We start from the raw sequence: 19,777 nt of genomic DNA, 5'->3' as shown, positions 1-19,777 counted from the left end.
ACCCGCCATGTGTAACCAAATTGTTTGCCAGTGTGCCAGTTTGCCAGTGTGCCGTGACGCTGTTTGCGCTAAAAGTCACTGAAGTATAATATATTTCAGGCTGTGGTTCATTTCCAGGCTCAGTCTCATCTTCCCCAGCGTCTCCAGTTTTAATTTACTATTCGAATTCAAACATAACATAAGGGAGGTGATTTAAATCTTGATTAATATTCATGACTTAAATCGCGATTAAAATCGGTGATTTAAATCTGGCTGATTTAAATCAATCAACCCTGCACATGATAGCATGAATAACATTTGTCACATTTTAGGTATCAACGGCTGTGCAACCGGACGGCATCTGGGGACATTTTGTCCGGGGACATTTCGTCCGGGGACATTTTGTCCGGATCCCCAGACCACGAACACATGCAGATCAGGTCTTAAATCTTTAAGAGTGCGCAAAAAATACATAAAGCACGTTCTTCTCTATGTAGACCGAATTTCTTGACAACACTACTTCCGATGCCAACCGCCCTCTTCCCTTTGTTTTATTACGATATGTCGACATTGTGACAACCATTCCCGGGACCATTTTTGCCGGACCCCTCAGCAACGTTTTGCACCAGAATGTCCGTGCTCCGAAATGTCCGTGCACCGAAACGTTCTCATCGAAATGTCCTGCACCGAAATGTCCTAGACCTCACCTAACCTTCCGCGCAGCCCAACGTGCTGCACTGAAATGTCCGATTCCCTAAAAACTTTTAAAAACTAAAAACTCTTTATATTAACCCGATAACGCGTAAATGCATAAATAGCACATGATTTTACCGCCGAGCTTGCAAGACATTTAACACGAATCAACCTCACCACGTTTTTTTTTTTCCCCTTTGAGTTGACCAACCATTACGTCAGCCAAACCTTAGTTATTTCACGTCTCTAGCATACCCCCGGGTACATTCTTTTCGGATACCCTATTGCGATGCCTGTTCTGCTGTGCTGTTCTGGTGTGCAGTTGTTTCAAAGCAAAAACTGCTCCAGTTTGTTCACGAGGTGTACACCACGTTTCACAATTTTGACCAGCCAGTCAATTTTTATAATTCAAAATTAATGAAAAAGTGAGCACCGCAAGCTGGGAAGGATGTCTAGGTGACTTTGTTTCAAGAGCTTCACCGGGGAGAGGGGGGTTATTGTAGGGGGAAGGTGGGGACAGCCTGTTCTGATACCTTCACCGGATCGCTGGATTCTCCCCTTTTTATATGCAATGCGGAGTTCGATCAAACGGTGTTTTATTAAATGGGCGAACCCTTATTTATTTTTGTCGTTTTAGTGAAACACTTGTTTTTGCCATCGTAGTCCAGTAAGAAAATTCCCGCATGGACTGAAGTTTCACAGAATAATGTTTAGTCAAAGGTTTTTTCCATATGTTACACTGCAAGCTGAAAACATAATCCCTGTTCCATTTTTGATATCGCGAACAGGAGCGTGACCCATTGCTAACGCCATATGGCTATTCATGCACGTCAAACTGAAAATCCCCTCTTCCAAAAGCAACACGTGAACAATGAAAAATAGAAGAAAGAAGGGAAGATAGGAGCGCGAGGTCCACTAGGATATTGAGGTTGACGAGTGCAGAGCTCAGAAGGGGTTATTACTCTCCTTATTCCGTTCACCATGCTTCCCTTCCTTTTTTTCAAACCAAACCCTTATTCTGTGAAAAGACTATTGTCCCCAATGGTAGCGACTGCAGCGCCCATTCCCGCATAGCGGTTGCTATTTAGGCAGCTAGCAGATGCCAGCGAAAGACATTGTCAGCGCGACCACAGCAGCAAGTTGGTACCAGAGCAAGGTAGGACTGTCATTTCTGCACTACGTGTTTCGTGATGCTGTGATTTTTGCAATTGGCAAGAGTAACTTCGGCTTTACTTTGATACTCCTAGATTAACAAGTTCCTTCGTTATTTTTTCTCAGATGCAGACGTCCATCGCGGTTTCTGCTTTTTTCCTGTTCTTGAACGCTGCCTTTGCGATGCCACCAAGAGGCAATGAGACAGCGATGCTTCGTCAACAGCCAGCCATCAACTGTAAGTTTTTCAACAAGAGATTCGGATCAATATTTATAATGTCCCTGGAGATGCGACACGGACATGTTGTTTGTCGCCTTCAGTGTACCTGCTCTGACACACAGTTCCTTTCCTGTTCGTATTACAGTGTTCGGCTCCTCGCTGGCCCTGCCACAGCTTGTCCTGAACAATGTGGCCCAAACTTTGCAAACAGCCACGGGGAGCAGGCCCGTCTGCGTGACATCGACCGGAGAACGCGGCGTCTGCGTTCGCAGCGAGACCTGTGATCGTGAAGCCGGAATTTCTTTCGGCGCCTGCTCTGACCAAGTCTCAGTGTGCTGCATTCGTAAGCTTCCACTCGTTCAAATTATCACTAAATTTCAATCATTCAGTGTGCAGTTTTCATGTAGACTAGATATGACTCCGTTTTTGCTTTGTTAAAGTATTTCCTTCATTTATCAATGTCGACAGTAGACTGTTCCACTCCTAAAAATAGGGAAAATGTTAGTTGGCGGACTTAGTTGTTTTACTCGTGGTGGGAAAACCGGCGAGGAGTATGTCTGCTGGTTTACGTCCCAAGAATGTGGTTTCTTTGTTGACCCATACACAACATAACAAGCCCAAGTACCAACACAAGTTATATTTATTTATTACTTTATTTTTATTTATTTCTTATTGTTTTTAATTTTTTAGGGAATAGCAAGCCGGCGTGCTGCATGGCTGGCATTTCCCTTTTATCTTTCATGCCTTTTTTTTTTTCTGCCAATAAATCCCCCCGAGCGCTCGGGACTAACGTAAACAAAATGCCACAGAACGATTCCTAAAACATCAACTGCAAACTTTGCTAAACGTGCTTTGTTGAAATACTGCGTGTACGTATTTTATTATTAATCTCCTTATTTTGTTTTCGCAGGAACACCGAAACGTACGGTTGTCACCTGTGGTGCTACTGTAGGCGAGGACGACGTCGTATTTCAGAACGCAGAGTACCCCAACGATCGAGTGCAGTTCGGCCAGTGCCAGATTACCATCAAGGCCAAGCCAGAAGTCTGCCAGCTGAGAATCGACTTCCAGGACTTCATTCTTGGGCCGCCCCAAACCTGTGGACCCAAGGCGGGCTACTGTCTCGACGATGCCTTTACCGTTACCTCAGGTGTTGGAGGAGCGTCGATGCCCGTGCTGTGCGGCCACAATGCTGGACAACATAGTGAGTAATTTCCTTTTCTTTTAATGCCCCCCCCCCCCCCCCATTGCTTTGTATTTCAGTACTAATCTTTCTAATCTTCGAAATCCAGTGTACGTGGACGTTTCCTTGACTGCTCAAGCTCTTCTCGCCATTCAAATGTCGCCGCAGAAGCAGTTCAGCCGCCGCTGGAGCATTCGCATCACACAGATCTCCTGCTGGAGCCCAACTCTTGGTGCGTTTTTCTGTAGCGCTAATGTTCGTTGGCGTTGGGGCTAATGCCAGTGTAGTGGCATGTTGCTCTGGGTTCGTACGTCCTGGGCCGACTTCACAGGGAACTATGCCGCCATTTGCCGTAAGGGGAAGGGTAAAGGGTAACCCCAGATAGCGCAGCCGATGGAAAGCGATCATATCAGACACTCATTAACCGTATTAGTCGGTCAACCTATCAGGCTAATGTGAACGACACTAATCTGCACTTCACAATGACTTTGCAGCGCCCGATGGCTGCCTGCAGTACCATACCAAGGCCTCTGACGTCATTACAAGCTTCAACTTCGTACGTCGTCCTACAGGATTCCACTACTTCGCCAATCTACACTACACCATATGTATCAGGAGGCAACTAGGTTTCTGCTCTGTTGTGGTAGGCAGCATTCGAGTTTTCACATTTACGACCAATTCATGTTTCACTCATTCATTTCATCCATGGTCTCACTAATTCTACCATCTTCATTCCCAGTACCGTGAAGACGCCGCCGCCGGCTTCTCCCTGAGCCCAATGTTAGATCGCCAGTGCCGCGATGCTTACCTGCTCGTCCCCACTGGATCCAGTGGCCCTGTTGCGTCTGGCAACGTGGGCGATCGTTTCTGTGGCACCAGGCTGGGCACTATTGCCTGTTAGTAGCTTTTCGCCATTATTACTTTTTTGCGCCTTGTGTTGGATGCACATGTAAATATTTCGCGGTTTCTTTTAGCGGACCTCGGGCCCTTCCATGTGTCTTTCATCACCTCGTCCAGGATCGGCTTTCAGGACTGCCCTTGTCGTAGGGACGATGGTGGGCTTTTCGCGCCCGGTCCACAGGCACCGGCGGTAACCGCCATCCCTCTTGGAGCCGACGCCACAGGTCCCGCCGCCCCAGATACCGCAAACGCAGTGGATGCCGAAGTCGTCACTGACGAACCCGCCGTTAACGTCATTGAAGATGAACCTCAGCTCCGTGCTGAATTTAGGCAGGTTGATGACGTTATTCCGGACATTGGATGCAGGGCTGGAGGGTTCAGCCTACGTTACAGCCAGGTGCCATGCGCAGTGTAATCTGACTTTCTCGTGGAAAGTCGAATTGTCGTGTATGTAATTTCTGAACGCTCGGTGTATATTTCTAATTTATTTTGCTACAGTGTAATAAATGTGCTAATTATTCTCATCGTGACACGCTTCTCTGTATTCATTTTGGTGAAGGGAGTGACTTCTAGTAGAGCTTATATATAGGGATCGTGTTGCGACAAGTCATCTCGTGCAGTAAGGACTTCAGGGTTTTTATTTTCACTCGTTTCTGATGGTGTAAATCTCATATTACTAATTAATGATGTCTGTAATTAATGGTACTAGGGCCGTATCTGATAAAAAATTGTAATTGGCTGACGTAATTGGCTGTGCAGAGCACTGCTAAAATTAAAAACATGCACTACAATAACATTCATATGATTAATAAAACCTAGGGGACACAGAACAGTCTTCAAGAGTGCCAGTGTGCTTGCTGCATTCTCTATCCTTCTGGGCAATACGAATATTACATTATTAATACAAAGAGGTCCTCAATACATAATTCATTATAGGTAATTAATAAAGCAGTAGCTGCTCTTATTTATTCGATAGCCTGAGCCCTACTCTTACGTCCCAATTGCGCTTATAGTTTAAAATGGAAAATTACGGGCAACACTGTGTCGATGTCGCCACCAACTGCACATTGCGCGTCAAGTGTGGTGGCAAAACTACATTGCAGGCGCATAACACTGGGTCTAAAAGTCGGCGACGTGTCGTTTACGTAGCAATCATGAGCAGCAAGCCAGTCGGGAACATAGATCTCTGGTAGATGTGCAAGGATGCAGGCGAGCTGGTACATTGTAAAACGAAGATAAAACCTGAGACAAGGAACAGAAAATAAAAACATGACACGACGTGAGGCAGGGTGTTACAACACGAGAACGTGTCGTGTTATTTTCTGTTCCTTGTCTCAGGTTTTATCGCCGTTTTAACATAGGTCTCTGTTTCGTGACAAATCGGGGATTATTTCCCACCAGACGTTTCCCCTAGCCGTCTCTGTCCTCTGTCTTATAGCCCAATTTGAGTTGCAAATCAAAAATATTTAGCGCTCTCTGTCACACGTATAACTTGTTGTACTGGGTTTACAAGCAATAAGTTGTTAACTATACGCCGCCAATACATCTGCACCATTCCTGCACACTGTCAAGTACACATAAATCTGGTGATGTACGAGGCGACCAGATGCCTGTAGATATCCTCGTACAGAGCCGTAGAAGGGAGACAAGCAGATCATGTACATATATGTCTCATGGGTCGTGGGGCACATGTCCCTTGAAAAGAAAGTCTGTCGAAAGCTGAAGCGATTAACCGTAAAGGCTGTCAGTTCAGTGTCGATCTGTGGGAGCTAAACCCCCTTTCTTCTTGCCGAAACGTTCAGAGTAGCGCGTACAGGTTGTGTCAGCGGCAACTTCCCGCAGCGGCACGTCCGCAGTTTCGGAGAGGACGCTGTTCAGCTGCGTTGAATTGGTAGACGATTGACTTCCAAAGCTCAGAGAGCCCTTGAAGCCACGCTTCTGGGCTCCCTTCTTCATCTGTAACGTTAAGTCGAACGTTAGGAGCGATTATATAGCATTAGGCATACAGCGTTATTTACTGAGGCACATTTGGTACCTACCTGAACGAGCGTTCCACAGAAAGCGTGGTTGCGCAGAGCCTTCAGGATGGTAACACGCGCTTTCTCATTGCACGCAATGTGGAAGAGGAACATTGTAACACCCTGAAAAAAAAAGAAAGATAGGCATGTACCTGGTGAACTCCGCTACATCCTGACCATGTAGCCACGGAACACGACACGCGGCCCTTCATTGGCCCTTACGACATTGCCTTGACAGGTCCCACCATTGTGAGATCGACAACGACGAGCTCTTTCATTAGCACCGCCACCACCACCACCATTCCGAACACTTGTTCCACCCTGCAATCCGTCGACGCTCACTGCCATTTACGCGCCTTCAACTCATGCATGGCTTCAGAGCTTCGCAGTTCCTCTAATCCTTACATGCCTTCTACTTCTAATCATGGCGTGGCATCACAGCCTTCGAACGCTTCGAGGCCTTATGTCTTCACGAGCATTCGACTCGCGAGATGGCCTCACGGTCGTGCGCATGTCTGGTCGTCGGTTATTATCTTGTTGAACCGCGTGTTCCCGCTTCGCGGTCTTCTGAACCGCCAGCAAGCACAGATGCGCCATGTGCACAAATGCGATTAGCGTAAGATTCGCAGTATTTCTGAGGTTGACCTTCCTCCGCCATGGGCGTTAACTTATGGTAACTATATGGTAATGCGGTAACTACATGTAACTATGTAAATAACTACCTCGCAAAATAATCCCATATAGCGATTCTATTGTCTAGAAACAATAGGCACCTTGCATTGCTTGAAAATCAGAATTTCCTGAAGGGTCCTCCACTCATGAGTCATTTGCCGCAAAAGGCCTACACTTCGGAGGAAAAACGAGTGCAAAAAATTTACAACACAAGGTGACGGGCGGACACGGACTGCGTTCTGCAGACTACGTACGGTGCACGGACTAGTTCTAGTTCTGTGCATATACCGGAAAACCGGAAAGGTATGTATAAGTTAACAGCACTGATACTTCAAGGGTGATTATATGATACTTTCACGCTGTCGAGATACAGCGTATCTCACCTGTGATCCGTTGACGACAGTGAAAACATACTCCATGTAAGGAACCGCCCTTCCTGCTAATAACGGAAGACCAAGCACCCACGTGATGCCCAACAGGAAGACAAGGGACGCTGATCCCTTCAGCCACGTGCTACAATAAGGGTGATACAGCATCAACAACACATTAATGTTGACTAGGGCATGGGGTGATTCACCGCCGGAGAGCACTACCCCATTATACGCGAAACATTAGATGTAGAGATATGAGAATGAAGTTGAAGTTATGTACAAGCACAACAATTGAGCTCTCCTCCACTGGCACTGGTCTTTTCTTTATTTTTTTTTTCATAATAAATATATCCCCCTCCCCCTGTCCTCCCCTGGCTGCGCTACGCCCCTCAAAAGGAAGATGAAGGAAACACACACACGAAAGAAGCACCAATGGGATATAGAGCATGACACTACAGCGTCTGGAGCGAACTGGTAGACAAGATGGACTCCAAGGACATTAGAAGACATCGACGGTGTTGCACGTTTTCTGACAGCAGGTTGAATGTATGTCTGTTAGCAGTTCTCAAGTGAGCACAGAGTTGCCGCCTCTCCGTTTCGTAGAGCTCACATTCTGTACAGCATCAGACCAGTACCAGTTACTATAATAAAATTGTTCTAAATAAAAGAGACAAAGAGACTATACGTGTTCCATCCACCTGACAGTACTGATGGCGACGCCCGTGAACATGTAGCAGTACATCGAGGTCATGGGACAACGGATCGTATCATTAACGTATAGCACCAAGAGACCTGTACGTTCGGACACAACAACTGGAATTCAATAAACATACAAATTCTTATTCATGCAGGGATATTATTTGCATAGGCGACATGCTTTGTTTCGAGCAGGCAAAAACTCAACAGGGTGCCAGCAGAAGACTGCGCTCAGCTGTCCGTCTTGCGTCACATTCTTAGCTTCACAAAGGCTTTTCCAGGTCTCCGCACACCCCCAACAGACTTTAAAATACCACCCAAAATCTGATATGGTTTTATACGAATGTACACGACCCATACCATTTATGGACCTCCAACAACCCCTAATAAGATGTCCCTCCTACTCACGTACCTACCTTTGTAAGAAAAGTATTGAAAGATATTGAAACATTTAAATAATTTGTTATACTAAAGAACGAGCTTTCTGACAGAGTCCGTCCTTCATCGGGTGCTATACATTGAACACTTGGTTGTTCTTTTCTTCTTTTTCTTCTCATTTTCTCTTCTTTCCCTCTTTTTTTGGAATAGCAAGCCGACCTCCGTCTGGCTGACCTTTCCTTTTTGTTCTTAATAAACATACCCCCACACCCCCACTTGGTAGACATATTTATACTAACTATTTATTTATACTCTGATGCACATTAGTATAAATATCTCTGCCAAGTGCTCAATGTATCGCACCTGATGAAGGACGGACTCCGTCCGAAAGCTTGCTCTTTAGTATAATAAATTATTTAAATGTTTCAATCTCTTTAAATACTTTTCTTATTCACTTGCGTGTGCTAGACTTTTCCCATACTTGCCTGTTAGTTACCTATCTTTGTAATTGTATAAACCCGGAAAAAGAATGAACTTTGAATGAAAGCGATAATCTATGACAGGTGGTTGATCAATCTTGTGTTGCTAAACAGCAAATCAGAGATTGAGCCCGTGTGTCGTGTTGCCCCTTTTTTTGCCTCCTCAGGCTCAAGGTTGTTTTCAAGCATGAATGTTTACCAGCTTGCCGTCGTTTTCTCGGTGCTTCTCAACTTGAGTTGAAGACATGGTAATTTTTCTTTGCTTCCATAACGCGTCTAGGAATATAAATCAGGTAAAACGTAAGGCATTACGTACGTTCGATGTGGAATTTGATAAGCTATCAAAAGAGACCAGTATGGAGAAATTCGGTCAAGTGCTTGCTGGAAGGCAGAGCAAAGTGTGTTCCATACAACTCAACGTATGTTGCTGCGCCGGAGGAATCCCTCTCTATTACGCAGTTGAGAATGTTTCTTCAAGAATATGCAAGGTCAGCAAACCAGCAAGTAGGTTGTTATGACTAATTCAATCAATTGATTATGTAACTATTTTAAAATCCGTGATAGCGCCGCGAAGCGACCGTGTCTGTGAGCGGCGTAAAAACGTGGTCAGATGTAGAGACAGAGAGAGGACAGCAGGAAGGAGCGGGGGACAGGGGGATTAGTATGCGTCCTGAACCGGCTTCACGGGAAACTGTGCCGACATTCATCTTGAAAGCCTACCGGAAAACCCAGGGAAAACCTCAGACAGCACAGCCGGTGGTGGGATTCGAACCCACCACCTCCCAGTCTTCAGCACGACTTCAACGAGCGGATGCTATTACACGCTTGGCCATGCCTCTGGTTTCTGTAACTTTGCCGCGGTTAGCTAATTCATGCTAACATATATACCTGCGGATGAATACCAAAAGAAAGCTAGCGTTTCTTTTCTTTTCTTTTTTTTCACGTTCAATAGGCCTCTATACCCGAGAAACGTCATCATGACGTTGGCTGACACCGAAACAAATCGAAAGAGCTTTCGAACGGAAGAGCGGAACGATTCTGGGCACCGTGTTCGGGATCTGCGGGAGCCAGCTCGAGAACCGAGCCAAACATAGAAATCGATGTGCCCAAAAAATACCCACTGGAACTACTGGGTTCCACGAATGGGCACTCAATTATTCGCTGCCTCCTATTAAAGGAAAAGTAGGACTGAAGGCGGCGTCCCTTTCAGGGACCATCGTAATCCCCTCTAGACCGTGGCTTTCGGGCGCGACCTTGTTCGCCCCTAGCTTCGGGTGTAGTTCAACTCTACCAAATTGGTGGCGCTGTCGAACACTATGACGTCATTTGTTAACAAACATGGAGAGAGGTCTATTGCAACGATACCGTGATAGGCAACACTTACGCGATGCTTTCTGATCTTCGTAGTTTCTTTTTCACCTTTACGCTGGACGCCGTAGACAGGGCTACAGTCAGGACAACTATGTTTACCTGAAACGAAGACCGCAATAAAGTACGATATAGGAGGCACCAAATGAACACTCATAGCACAACAGAACTTACAACGATGACAGCGATCATCGGCCCGCAAAAGTAGAAGATGTCTTCCGAAGCGAACCAGCAGCTGCGTGTGCCAGAGAATACATGAGTTCGAAATACGCGAAGTCGTGACAAAGTCTTGGTTATAGTGTATTTGCCTTACAAGTTATCTCTGAAACGGTTTCGTGTCAAGCAAGCAGCAGCCGCCGTGATTGCTACGGGAATTCCTGTGGGAGACGACACGTGTAACGTGTAGTAGTCGTTACTCATTTTTTCGCAATATCCGGACCACTGAAACCCTGAGTCAATGGACGAGTGAGTGAAAGTGGCAAAAGAAGTAAAAGCATACCGTAGCCGAATGCGTAGAACCATCGAAGAGAAATGCTGTTGTGGTTGAAGACGATCACAAGCATGCGGTAAAGATGGTAACCTTCCAAAAGCATCCACATGAAGGCCGCTAACAGGGCGTACAGTAGGACGCTTCGGGTGACAAGACATTCAATCTGCACGCATGATTTAAACACGCAATTTGTCTTGTGTTCATTTAACAAGAAGAAAAAGTAGGCGTGTTGGCGGATATACACGTGGTGTGAAGTAGCGCTTTATGAAATACGATTCTGGGCACCGTGTACGGGATCTGCGGGAGCCAGCTCGAGAACCGAGCCAAACATAGAAATCGGTGTGCCCAAAAAATACCCACAGGAACTACGCTTCACCTTAAAATCACAGATAAAAACTCACTCCATTGTAACGCATTTCATAAATTAAGTTTGTGGGTTTCCAAAGCTTTCGGTCCCAGGCTTGAATCTGGTGCTTTGGTCATGTCTTTACTTCTGATAATGCCTCCAGGACTTTTGTTTGTTTGTATATTTAAGTCCAGACAATAAATCACACTGGACTGAGTTGCTTTTATAATAACTTGAAGTTTTTTTCCCTTACCACAGTATACGATGGGGGAGGAAGAGAGAAGCTAGAAAGCTAGATACTTCCGTATCGAGTCTTAGTAAAGGTGCTCACAATAACACTTCCGAAAAGATGATAAGCCAATCGTCCTATTCCTTTGAACTGGCAGGTTTATCGGCATTTCATATGACAGTCATACAACTTTCGTAGAGTGATTCTCGCCTACTAAAACTTCCTATTATTTTGCGTCGGTTTGACACACTGTATAAGGACCCGGCGTAATAATCGTAAAAGATAATGTGCATCGACACCAGCCAGAAAGTGGGCCTTACACCAAAAGTCTGCGTCATCTTGAATCCCGTGAGTATGATGAAGTTCGACACAATTAGACAGAAGCTCACGTTGCACGCGATAACGCTCCGTCGACATCGTAACGCTCTGCAAGTAATAACGAGCACTCAATTTAATAAAACCAAGTTTAAAAAAAACGACAGAACTGATACCTGACACATATTAGGCACGCCATTGTAATGGTCAAACACACTATGGAGAGGACACAGCAGACTACAGTCAGTACTGTCATGACTGGAGTGTCTTCCACCTGAGAAAGAAGTGAATCCATTGTGTAAACACAGCAATGACCTGTATCCTGATATTCGGAAGACCTATGACTTACTTCGCCCGTCATATCAACTAGAACAGCGAAGTTCGTGAGATGATCGCATCTGCACGTCGTCTGTAGAGGAGTCGAAGTCGCGGCATCCACTTCGCATCCACTGGTGTCCCATTGACCCATTCCTCCGAGCCTTGGTACCGTTTCAGAAAGGCAACGTTTGGAACCGATAGCACGCGTGCCGTACGCGGCACAAACTTACTTGCTAAAATTCCAAAAAGCACACGTAGGGCTTTTAGTGGTAGCGTTTATGTGCTTCAACGTGACCACCACCACTTTGTCCTCGAACGGAATAGACGTGTTAAACGCCCCGAGAGAGAAGCCAGCTACTTCAGAGTTGACTACAGCGTGGCTCAGATCGTGCTCTTTCCTGCACAGTGACAGGTATTCCCGTCACGACTCCGATTTTCGAACATCGTCCCGATATACCTGTCTTCAAGTAATTCTTGCTCCGAGTAACGGCTTCGGAGGAGGCGATTGCCCAGATTCCTGTACAGAAGAGCGACGCCAACATACGCTGGCTTGTTGCATACTTCTGGAAGATCTTCCATTGGCAGTTCACCTTCGAGGACACAAAAAAAGGATTCGTGACATCGTACAACCACAGACAACAACGAGAAGTAACGCTTAATGAGCCCAGAGGAGACTGTGCTAGCAACAGTACGCTCACCGTTAATTCGGATAGAGCTGGATTCATCTGAATCGCAAGATGGAAAACAGACGACAGTCTCCGCCTTCGTGAGAGGAAATACCTGGAGTTCTGTGAATGAAGACATGAACGGCTCTGCGTGAGCTTCAGGACGTCCATATGCGTGCCGAAGCAAACAGGAAATTTCTTACTCACCAATATTTTCTCGCCGAATAAGCGTTCTGGTTGCGTTGTTCATTGAATCGTCCACCTGACTGCATGCCAGCAGTCGGCCTGTCTTCTCAGCTTCTACAATGATTTTACTGGCGAGATACGACTGTTCGTCCTATAGCACAATGAGACATCGACTTGAGAATAGCAAGGACTTGATTTGTGAGTACCTGCCTTGTCTAATGTCTGTACCTTAGTAACATTCTGCCATTCCCAGTTTTGATCACTGTCGACCATCAAACTCAGCGTGGAAATCACGTGCTGTGTGAAGTTGAAACTCTCCACAGGCGTGTGATTGGCGGCCTGCTTGTCTCCCAGGTCTACGATGCTGTGGACGATGTCGATGACTTTTCCCAGCGAGAATGGCACGTCTTTTGGTCCTTGGCCAGGGGTCTCGCGTTTCCTGTAGGTTTCGCGTGTTGCAGCAACGTAATCGTACATGTCCGACGCCAGCGACAGAACGTCGCCTGAATCGTCGTACAACTGCAGTACAGCACAGGAAAAAGGAACAGCTGTCAATATGTCCCATCAACATTAAAAGAAGGGTAGCACGATTCTGTCAGCAAACCGCGGAGTTGCTTGTAGTACCTCCGTGAAGAACAATGTGAAATAACTCACATCATCCAGAATGTCTGCGGCCCACTCTTCGTAGCAGGACCCATTTAGTCTTCTCCAGGTATTATCGGGGTAGCACTCATAATATTCCTCTGAGTACAGAACGATAGGTACAAATTAAATTGATGTAAGTTTCTCATCTCTTTTTCTCTGTGTTTTCTTCTACCTTTCTATTTTTTCTATCCATGTCTTTTTCTCTTTTCTTTTCGTACGTCATTTATGTATGTATTCACTAAATACGTGACACAATTTCGTGTTAATGGTCGCCCTATGTCCGCAGTATTTTCCTTCGTTTTGCTGCTTCCGTAAGAAAGTAAGCGTTTTGACGCCGCGAAAAGGCGCCACGTGGGAAACTTCGAGACCAGATGGATATCATGCTTGTGGTACTCCTACAGTCATTTACAGGAACAGAACATAGTTGTGAAATATCTCAGTTGAAAACAAAGCGGGAATCATAAAAACGATTTTTTGAAATTTGAGAAAGCCTGGCTCTGCGATCAGCCAGCGTCCACGGAAGTGCTTCTTCTTTCTTTCTCTGCTCGGCTAACGTCACCGTGCATTAATCACACAATTCCTGCACTGTTTCCTGACTCTCCGAAGCCGACTAAACGTCTCGCGTACGTCAAACGACAAAGCAATGAGGTGTACATTACCAGTCACGGTATTTTCTAGTATGTTTAATGGCACCTATCCGATAAATGCAAAAATATGGAGATCAAACTCTCAGGAAAGCGGATGACCGCTGTTCCTTTCGTCTGTGTCTGAGTATTCTGATACCGAATCTTGTGTCAATAGTAGGTAAATAATGTTGTTTCGGGAATGTAACACAGCGGCTGCGACCGGTGTGGTTTCCTGCTTGTCCGGCTCCAAGCAGAGTGACGTCACCGTGGTGGACTTGGGAGGGAGAAATTTCTGCTACCTCCTTTCCACGGTCCTGCTTCGGTTTGATCTCTCTCTCCTTTGGGGCATAATTCGTCACAAGAGGAAGAAACAAAGTTTCTGGCAGGTATACGGTGGATGTCATGCACCAACTACGATGTGCTGTGCAGCAATTTTTTCTCCGATCGTCGCGAAGTCACGAATAAAGTCGTGAATGAAGTCATGAAAGTCATGAAACAGGCGAGCGTAGCGAAGATGGTCTCTCGATTGCTGCAAAGAACGGCAAACCGAAACATACATTCTGGCAGACGGGAAGGCATTTATTACCCCGGTAACACAGAAGAATGCTACCTACATGCAAATCGGCGTTCACGTGTCAAATCTTATCTCGTACGGTGTATAACAGGTATCCTCTTGAGAAAACAAAACATTCGTTGCATGACGTCAATTCTATAAGTCTGGCTAATTGAATGTCTGCGTGCAATAAAGGATAACTGGGCATGCCCGCGTTTAGATACTTGTTTTTGCTTCAGTTTTTGCAATGACGCCACGGAAGTTACCATGTTGGGGGAAGTGAAAGGGAGTGTGTCTCCCCTCTCCCCCGCACAGTTAAATTCTTCAGCGCACGTTATAGGAAGACACGTGGACATTGTTGCACATTCCAGCACAAACATATTGGCCTCGATGCTGGTTTCCCGCTGTTATTTTATTTGCTTTTTCAGAAAGTCCCCGTTATATACAGTCCATTGAGCCAAGGTCTCCGCTCCATGAGACATGTCTGACTAAAATATGACTATAGCATTATGAGAGAATGATGAAGAAAGTTATTTCTTGAGCAGACAAGATGCTTTTCCCGAGTATACCTCCATAACGTGGAGTCTTTTAGAAAAGAGGATAACTTTCATTCTCAAAAATAGTTTTCTTTCTCTTACCAAGCCACGCTCCCCAAGCAGCTGCTCTCAAAATGTGAACGCTTATTATGTAGATAAACGCCCGACCGCCGGACAAGTTTCACTGGGATTATTCAAAGCTAACACAATGTAATTAGGGAGTGACTTTTTCGGGTTGAATGCCTTCCTCAGATTCGGGGGGTAAAAATCGGGCGCTATTTTTAAATATGTAATTCGGGGAGAAGTCGTGCGATAATTGTGCCTTCAGGTGTTATCTGGTGTTTTTGTTTCTCCTCTTGTCTATTAAGTCCTTCCCTAATCTCTGTTTTTTGTTTTTTGTTTGCGGGATCGTGACCTACCAGCGGTAATCCCCGAAGGCATGGACAGTGTTGACACACGTGGGTGTACTGCTGGGAACGTAAGTGACCCGTTCTTACATGTGTTACACGTGGCGACCTTTGTTCGTCTTCAGTGGAAACATCGCTTGAGGATTTCATAGTGACTAGAATTCGGGGAGAAATCGGGTTTAACCCGAATTGGTCGGAAGTCAGTTCGGGGGGGGGGGGGGATAACCGGGCGGAATCGGGTTTAACCCGAAAAAGTCACTCCCTAAACTGTGTAATCGTGTGGACTCATGTTGGCGTGCAGTGTTCGCGAACCGCAGTTTTACCTTTTGTGCGTATATTTTATATAATTATCCTTTTACTTATACCCAGAGTTTCAATTACACTGCCCACTGATATACATGCACCGAGTTGGCTAGACGCAATAGTTTGCGACGCGAATAAAGGCGAAGGCGTCAAGCGTACCAAATCGTGATCCCGGGCAAACGACCCTCTGCACGACACCGACGGGTGATGAACCGAGGCTTCGACCGTTCCAGGTAGTGCTCGAGCAGGTATCCTTCCCTCCACTGTGACTGAGACAAAGAAACAGGAATATGATCCCTCTTGAGCACACTTACCGGGGAACAAAGCTTCGTTCTGAGCGCTTCCTTCGAGGCCACAGTGACGGACACTTCTTAAAATATTTCAGGCACAGCTTACCACGCGAAGCCATAGCCATCACTGAAGCAGCGACGATACAGATCAACTGGAATGGTGAAGTTGCAAGCAGCGGGCGCGCGGCCCTTCCGCCCTGCAAGGCCATACTCCAGCCCCTTCTGGAGGAAATGTACCCAGCCGAAGAAGGGCCCAGCTCCTGACGCTGGTTGCTGTGGCGATCCTGAGCTCCCGTTATAAAATACGGGCTCCCCTACAGTGAAGAAGTCTGTGCTGTTGCCTGCAATCATGCCTGGGTTCATGAAGCCAACCCAGGCTCTCCAGTCCTCGTACCGCTTCTTCTCGGGATGATCTGTAGCAAATATACCTCCATTTCTCTTGCACCTGCCTCCACGGTAATGCTACTCCTTACTTAAAAAGAGGAATAATACTTGCCAGGGGCATTCGCTGCGATCATCTTAGTTACGGTGTTCTGGTCAAGAATATTAAACAAGGACAGATCAGAGCGCCCGTAAGTGTCTTGGCATTGTCTTCGTGCTTCGCGCCAAGTCATGTCTCCTTCCAGGAAGAAGTAGCACGAGTTTTCTGAGCAAGTCAGGCTTCGATGCTGGTGGTGACAGCAGCGCCAGAAACGCCGTGCCATAGCTTCTTCGTCTGTGTAATGAAAGCCGGTACATTTGCAGAGACGATGTTTGTTTTCTTTTTTTTTAAAGCTGTTACTCATTTTTCGTACTACCAGTACTGTGTCTTGCTTTTCCGACAACTGCAACATTTTGAACATTGCTTTTGAGCTGCGAAGCACGTTCAAGTGGTTGTTTCGTATCTCGCTATTTCAGGGGTCATTAAAGAACTCTTCAGTGGGGGGGAGGGATCCATAAACCTATTAGTACGATAACTTGGAAAAATAGCTGCTGAGCTCACAATTGCCCGAATGTAGGCAGTATGATTAAACATAGGATCAAAAGGTAGAAAGAATACAAAATGGAGACATCATGTTATCCATTACTTTACCAGGTCAGGTCACGTTTGCTGGGCGAGGACGGTAATATTTTTGCAACGCGATGCGGTCAAGCATTGCGACTTATCCCATTCTCCAGGTAGCAATAGAACATTTACGACGAAGTAAACACATAAGTGAGTAATATCCTTACTTACATATTATTTATGTATAAAGCTGTCGAAAACTGCACATCGTTCATTGTACGAGCTATCAAATATTGCAGGCATTTACAACCACCCTATACACATTATTGGTCTACGGTGGGAAAAAAAGAGCTTCCCTTCACGGTCGCAAAATATAATGCATCAGTATGTCATACGGTACATTTAAATCTATTTATGAGGACGCGAAAGTAACAACCTGTGTCAGCAGATTGCACTAGACCTCCCATGTATATGTTATTGTTGCGTACCTGGTGTGAGTAGCCTCTGTCTTTGACGGATGTGCCGGCCCTCCGCTTTCCACAGGGACGAACACAGGATAACAATACACACAATCCTGCGTTCCACGCTTTTCATCGCTTCAGTCAGAAGAACCGCTCAAGAGGGACATTCAATGCGCAATCCGAGTTGGACTATGACGTCGCGTCAGCCTATTTCTTCGTATTCCTTGCAAAGTAATGCGCAGGAACCTCTCAAATGCATGAGCACAGTTCAAGAAAACGCGAAAGGCACTACTTGACACGATGTGTAGCTCTCGTCCATGTATTTGTAGTCCCCACACTATAAGTTGCACTTGAGGACTTTCGTGGTCAATTCAGCGAAGTCACCAGAAGACACCAACAGCAGCCATCTTATGTCCCCCCGTTTGGTCCAAAGTCACGATGTACTCTGCGGTTATGCACACGGATCCCACGGCAAGGAAACGCGAGGCGATAGGTAAGCAGGCTGCAATTGATTTTAAATAATTTCGTCCGATACCTGTGAAAGGAAGAAGGCGCAAACTGTCGCACTGAACCCGAGCACTTTCCCAGCAGTGACGGAGGTTTATAGCACTCATATATAAAGTGCGATTACGCACGTCCCTCGTTATCGCTTCTTATCTAGAGGGCGATTTCCTATAGCCTACATCATTTAAAAGCAATGGGAGAGCGGGAAAGAAAGAAAGAAAGAGCTCGGTGTCTATCCGCTCATGACTAACAATTTTCAGGTAGCATACACTGCGTGTACATACTTAGTATATCAGAGCTGCGAAGTAATTAATGACAAGTAACTAAGTTCCTGTAACTGATTACTTTTAGAGTAATACTGTGCCTGAATACTTTCAAAAAATGAGTAACTGTAATTTAATTACATTTTGCGTGTAACTTGTACTCAACAGACAGTTACTTTCCACTGTGGTTTAACAAACGATCCTGTTGTAAATTTCTGTCTGTGCTATCGTCTCTTTGTAAGTCTTTTCTACTGCGATCAGATTTTTCATTTTTTCTCGTGACGACTGTGTACAGCAATGTGTATTATTTGTAACCTCTCTTTTTCATAAGTTTCCTTTTATTTCTTGCTTCTATTCACGCGTTCTGCTTTCTGCATACAAGTTTCGTTGTTTACATAAATATTTGTGTCGTCTAGTTTATGGTGTAGATTATGAGCTTCTGGCGTGAACAACATTATTGATGTTGTGAAAGGCGTTGTAATGACTGGCCGCTAGCGGACACCGCTAGAGGTAACTCAAGAGTAGTAACTTAATTACATTTGATGAGTAACTGTAACAATTGAATTTCATTTTGATTTCAGTACCTTTTCCTCTAACTAAACCACTTTCTGAGTCATGTAATTGGGACTTATAAATTACTCTTCTGAGTAGCTTATACAGCTCTGCTTACTATGTCGCGCCACAGTGAAGGAATAACTTTCACGTGTGCTTCAAGTGTCTTTGTATGGCGTTTCAATTGAACAGTTTAATTTTTGTCCACTCGTTGCCATGTTGTTCACAGAACATGCAGTAACGACTACAAGCTCGTTTCTGCATTATGCCGCTTGCACTCTTGAACCACGACATGATCAGGCACCTGCGCCTGGTCCCATCCTCCAGTCTTGAATAGAACTATCCACAAGTGTTTAATGCCCAAGAACCTCCGAACAACTGGCGAATCTTGTCATCACCATGTAAAAAAAGGAATTACACTTACGTTTGCCCACTGTGCAGCACAACCAAAATCAGCCTAAATGAAAGGAATCATGACAAGGCTTTCAGTCTACATAGCATATCCATGTTACGTTCACAACAAAACAGTTTCGTGTGGGCTTTTAGAAATCCAGTCCGCGAAAATAGCGACAAATTCTGCCTTTCCAAAAAAAAAAAAAAAAAAAAAGCTTCCCAGGTAGAAGGCTGCAGATGCTGCATGACCCGCTGCAAAGGGCAAAGGCGCAGTATCCACCCACGACATCCATCCAGTGGTTTATCCAGACCATTCCCTACACACACACACACACAGCCCCCACCCCCACCCCCCAAACGTTTGGCGACACCCCCTCTCTTCCTTTCCATGGAACCCCACCCCCCTCCCGGATAAACCGCTGCATACATCCCTGCATGCATCCTCTAGGAAATGCTAAAATGTAGTGAGCAGAAAACTGATGTGCCTATATTCAATCCTTATATACAACGATATCTGGAGCCAATGCTGGGCAGCTCTTATCACATAATACGTGGAATTAATCATTGTTCCTGACAAGCAATTCAGCGCTTCCCTAAGTAA

The 19,777-nt window shown here is 45.5% G+C and overlaps 2 protein-coding genes across 2 annotated transcripts; one reads left to right on the top strand and one right to left on the bottom strand.

Annotated features, from left to right (window-relative positions):
- Positions 1-2,125: 2,125 nt before the first annotated feature.
- On the top strand, positions 2,126-4,542 carry LOC135400576 (uncharacterized). The gene is made up of 6 exons (XM_064632412.1): positions 2,126-2,387; positions 2,955-3,248; positions 3,337-3,459; positions 3,722-3,870; positions 3,967-4,123; positions 4,202-4,542. The coding sequence occupies exons 1-6, from the start codon at positions 2,126-2,128 to the stop codon at positions 4,540-4,542; spliced, it is 1,326 nt and encodes a 441-aa protein (XP_064488482.1).
- Positions 4,543-4,597: 55 nt separating this feature from the next.
- Positions 4,598-18,065, bottom strand: LOC135400895 (adhesion G protein-coupled receptor L1-like). Its single transcript, XM_064632889.1, has 20 exons — positions 17,492-18,065; positions 16,515-16,733; positions 16,125-16,431; positions 15,888-15,997; positions 13,313-13,401; positions 12,887-13,177; positions 12,680-12,809; positions 12,506-12,595; positions 12,265-12,397; positions 12,038-12,205; positions 11,839-11,968; positions 11,666-11,763; positions 11,495-11,600; positions 10,609-10,762; positions 10,423-10,486; positions 10,284-10,344; positions 10,126-10,211; positions 7,201-7,330; positions 6,167-6,268; positions 4,598-6,083 (listed from the first exon to the last, which is right to left on the bottom strand). The coding sequence occupies exons 1-20, from the start codon at positions 17,595-17,597 to the stop codon at positions 5,877-5,879; spliced, it is 2,781 nt and encodes a 926-aa protein (XP_064488959.1). The 5' UTR covers positions 17,598-18,065; the 3' UTR covers positions 4,598-5,876.
- Between the last annotated feature and the right edge of the window lie 1,712 nt (positions 18,066-19,777).

Source organism: Ornithodoros turicata, chromosome 7 (genome assembly GCF_037126465.1).
Source record: "Ornithodoros turicata isolate Travis chromosome 7, ASM3712646v1, whole genome shotgun sequence".
Classification (NCBI taxonomy): Eukaryota; Metazoa; Arthropoda; class Arachnida; order Ixodida; family Argasidae; genus Ornithodoros; species Ornithodoros turicata.
The sequence above is the reverse complement of the archived record's forward strand: the minus strand, read 5'-3'. Positions and strand labels throughout refer to the sequence as shown.

Coding starts and splice junctions, on each gene's coding strand:
- LOC135400576 (XM_064632412.1), top strand. CDS start 2,126: ATGTTGTTTGTCGCCTTCAGTGTACCTGCTCTGACACACAGTTCCTTT. Junction 2,388..2,954: donor AGTCTCAGTGTGCTGCATTC/GTAAGCTTCCAC, acceptor TTGTTTTCGCAG/GAACACCGAAACGTACGGTT. Junction 4,124..4,201: donor CAGGCTGGGCACTATTGCCT/GTTAGTAGCTTT, acceptor GGTTTCTTTTAG/CGGACCTCGGGCCCTTCCAT.
- LOC135400895 (XM_064632889.1), bottom strand. CDS start 17,597: ATGAAAAGCGTGGAACGCAGGATTGTGTGTATTGTTATCCTGTGTTCG. Junction 12,810..12,886: donor AATGGCAGAATGTTACTAAG/GTACAGACATTA, acceptor ATTGTGCTATAG/GACGAACAGTCGTATCTCGC. Junction 7,331..10,125: donor CGAAGATCAGAAAGCATCGC/GTAAGTGTTGCC, acceptor CCCTTATTGTAG/CACGTGGCTGAAGGGATCAG.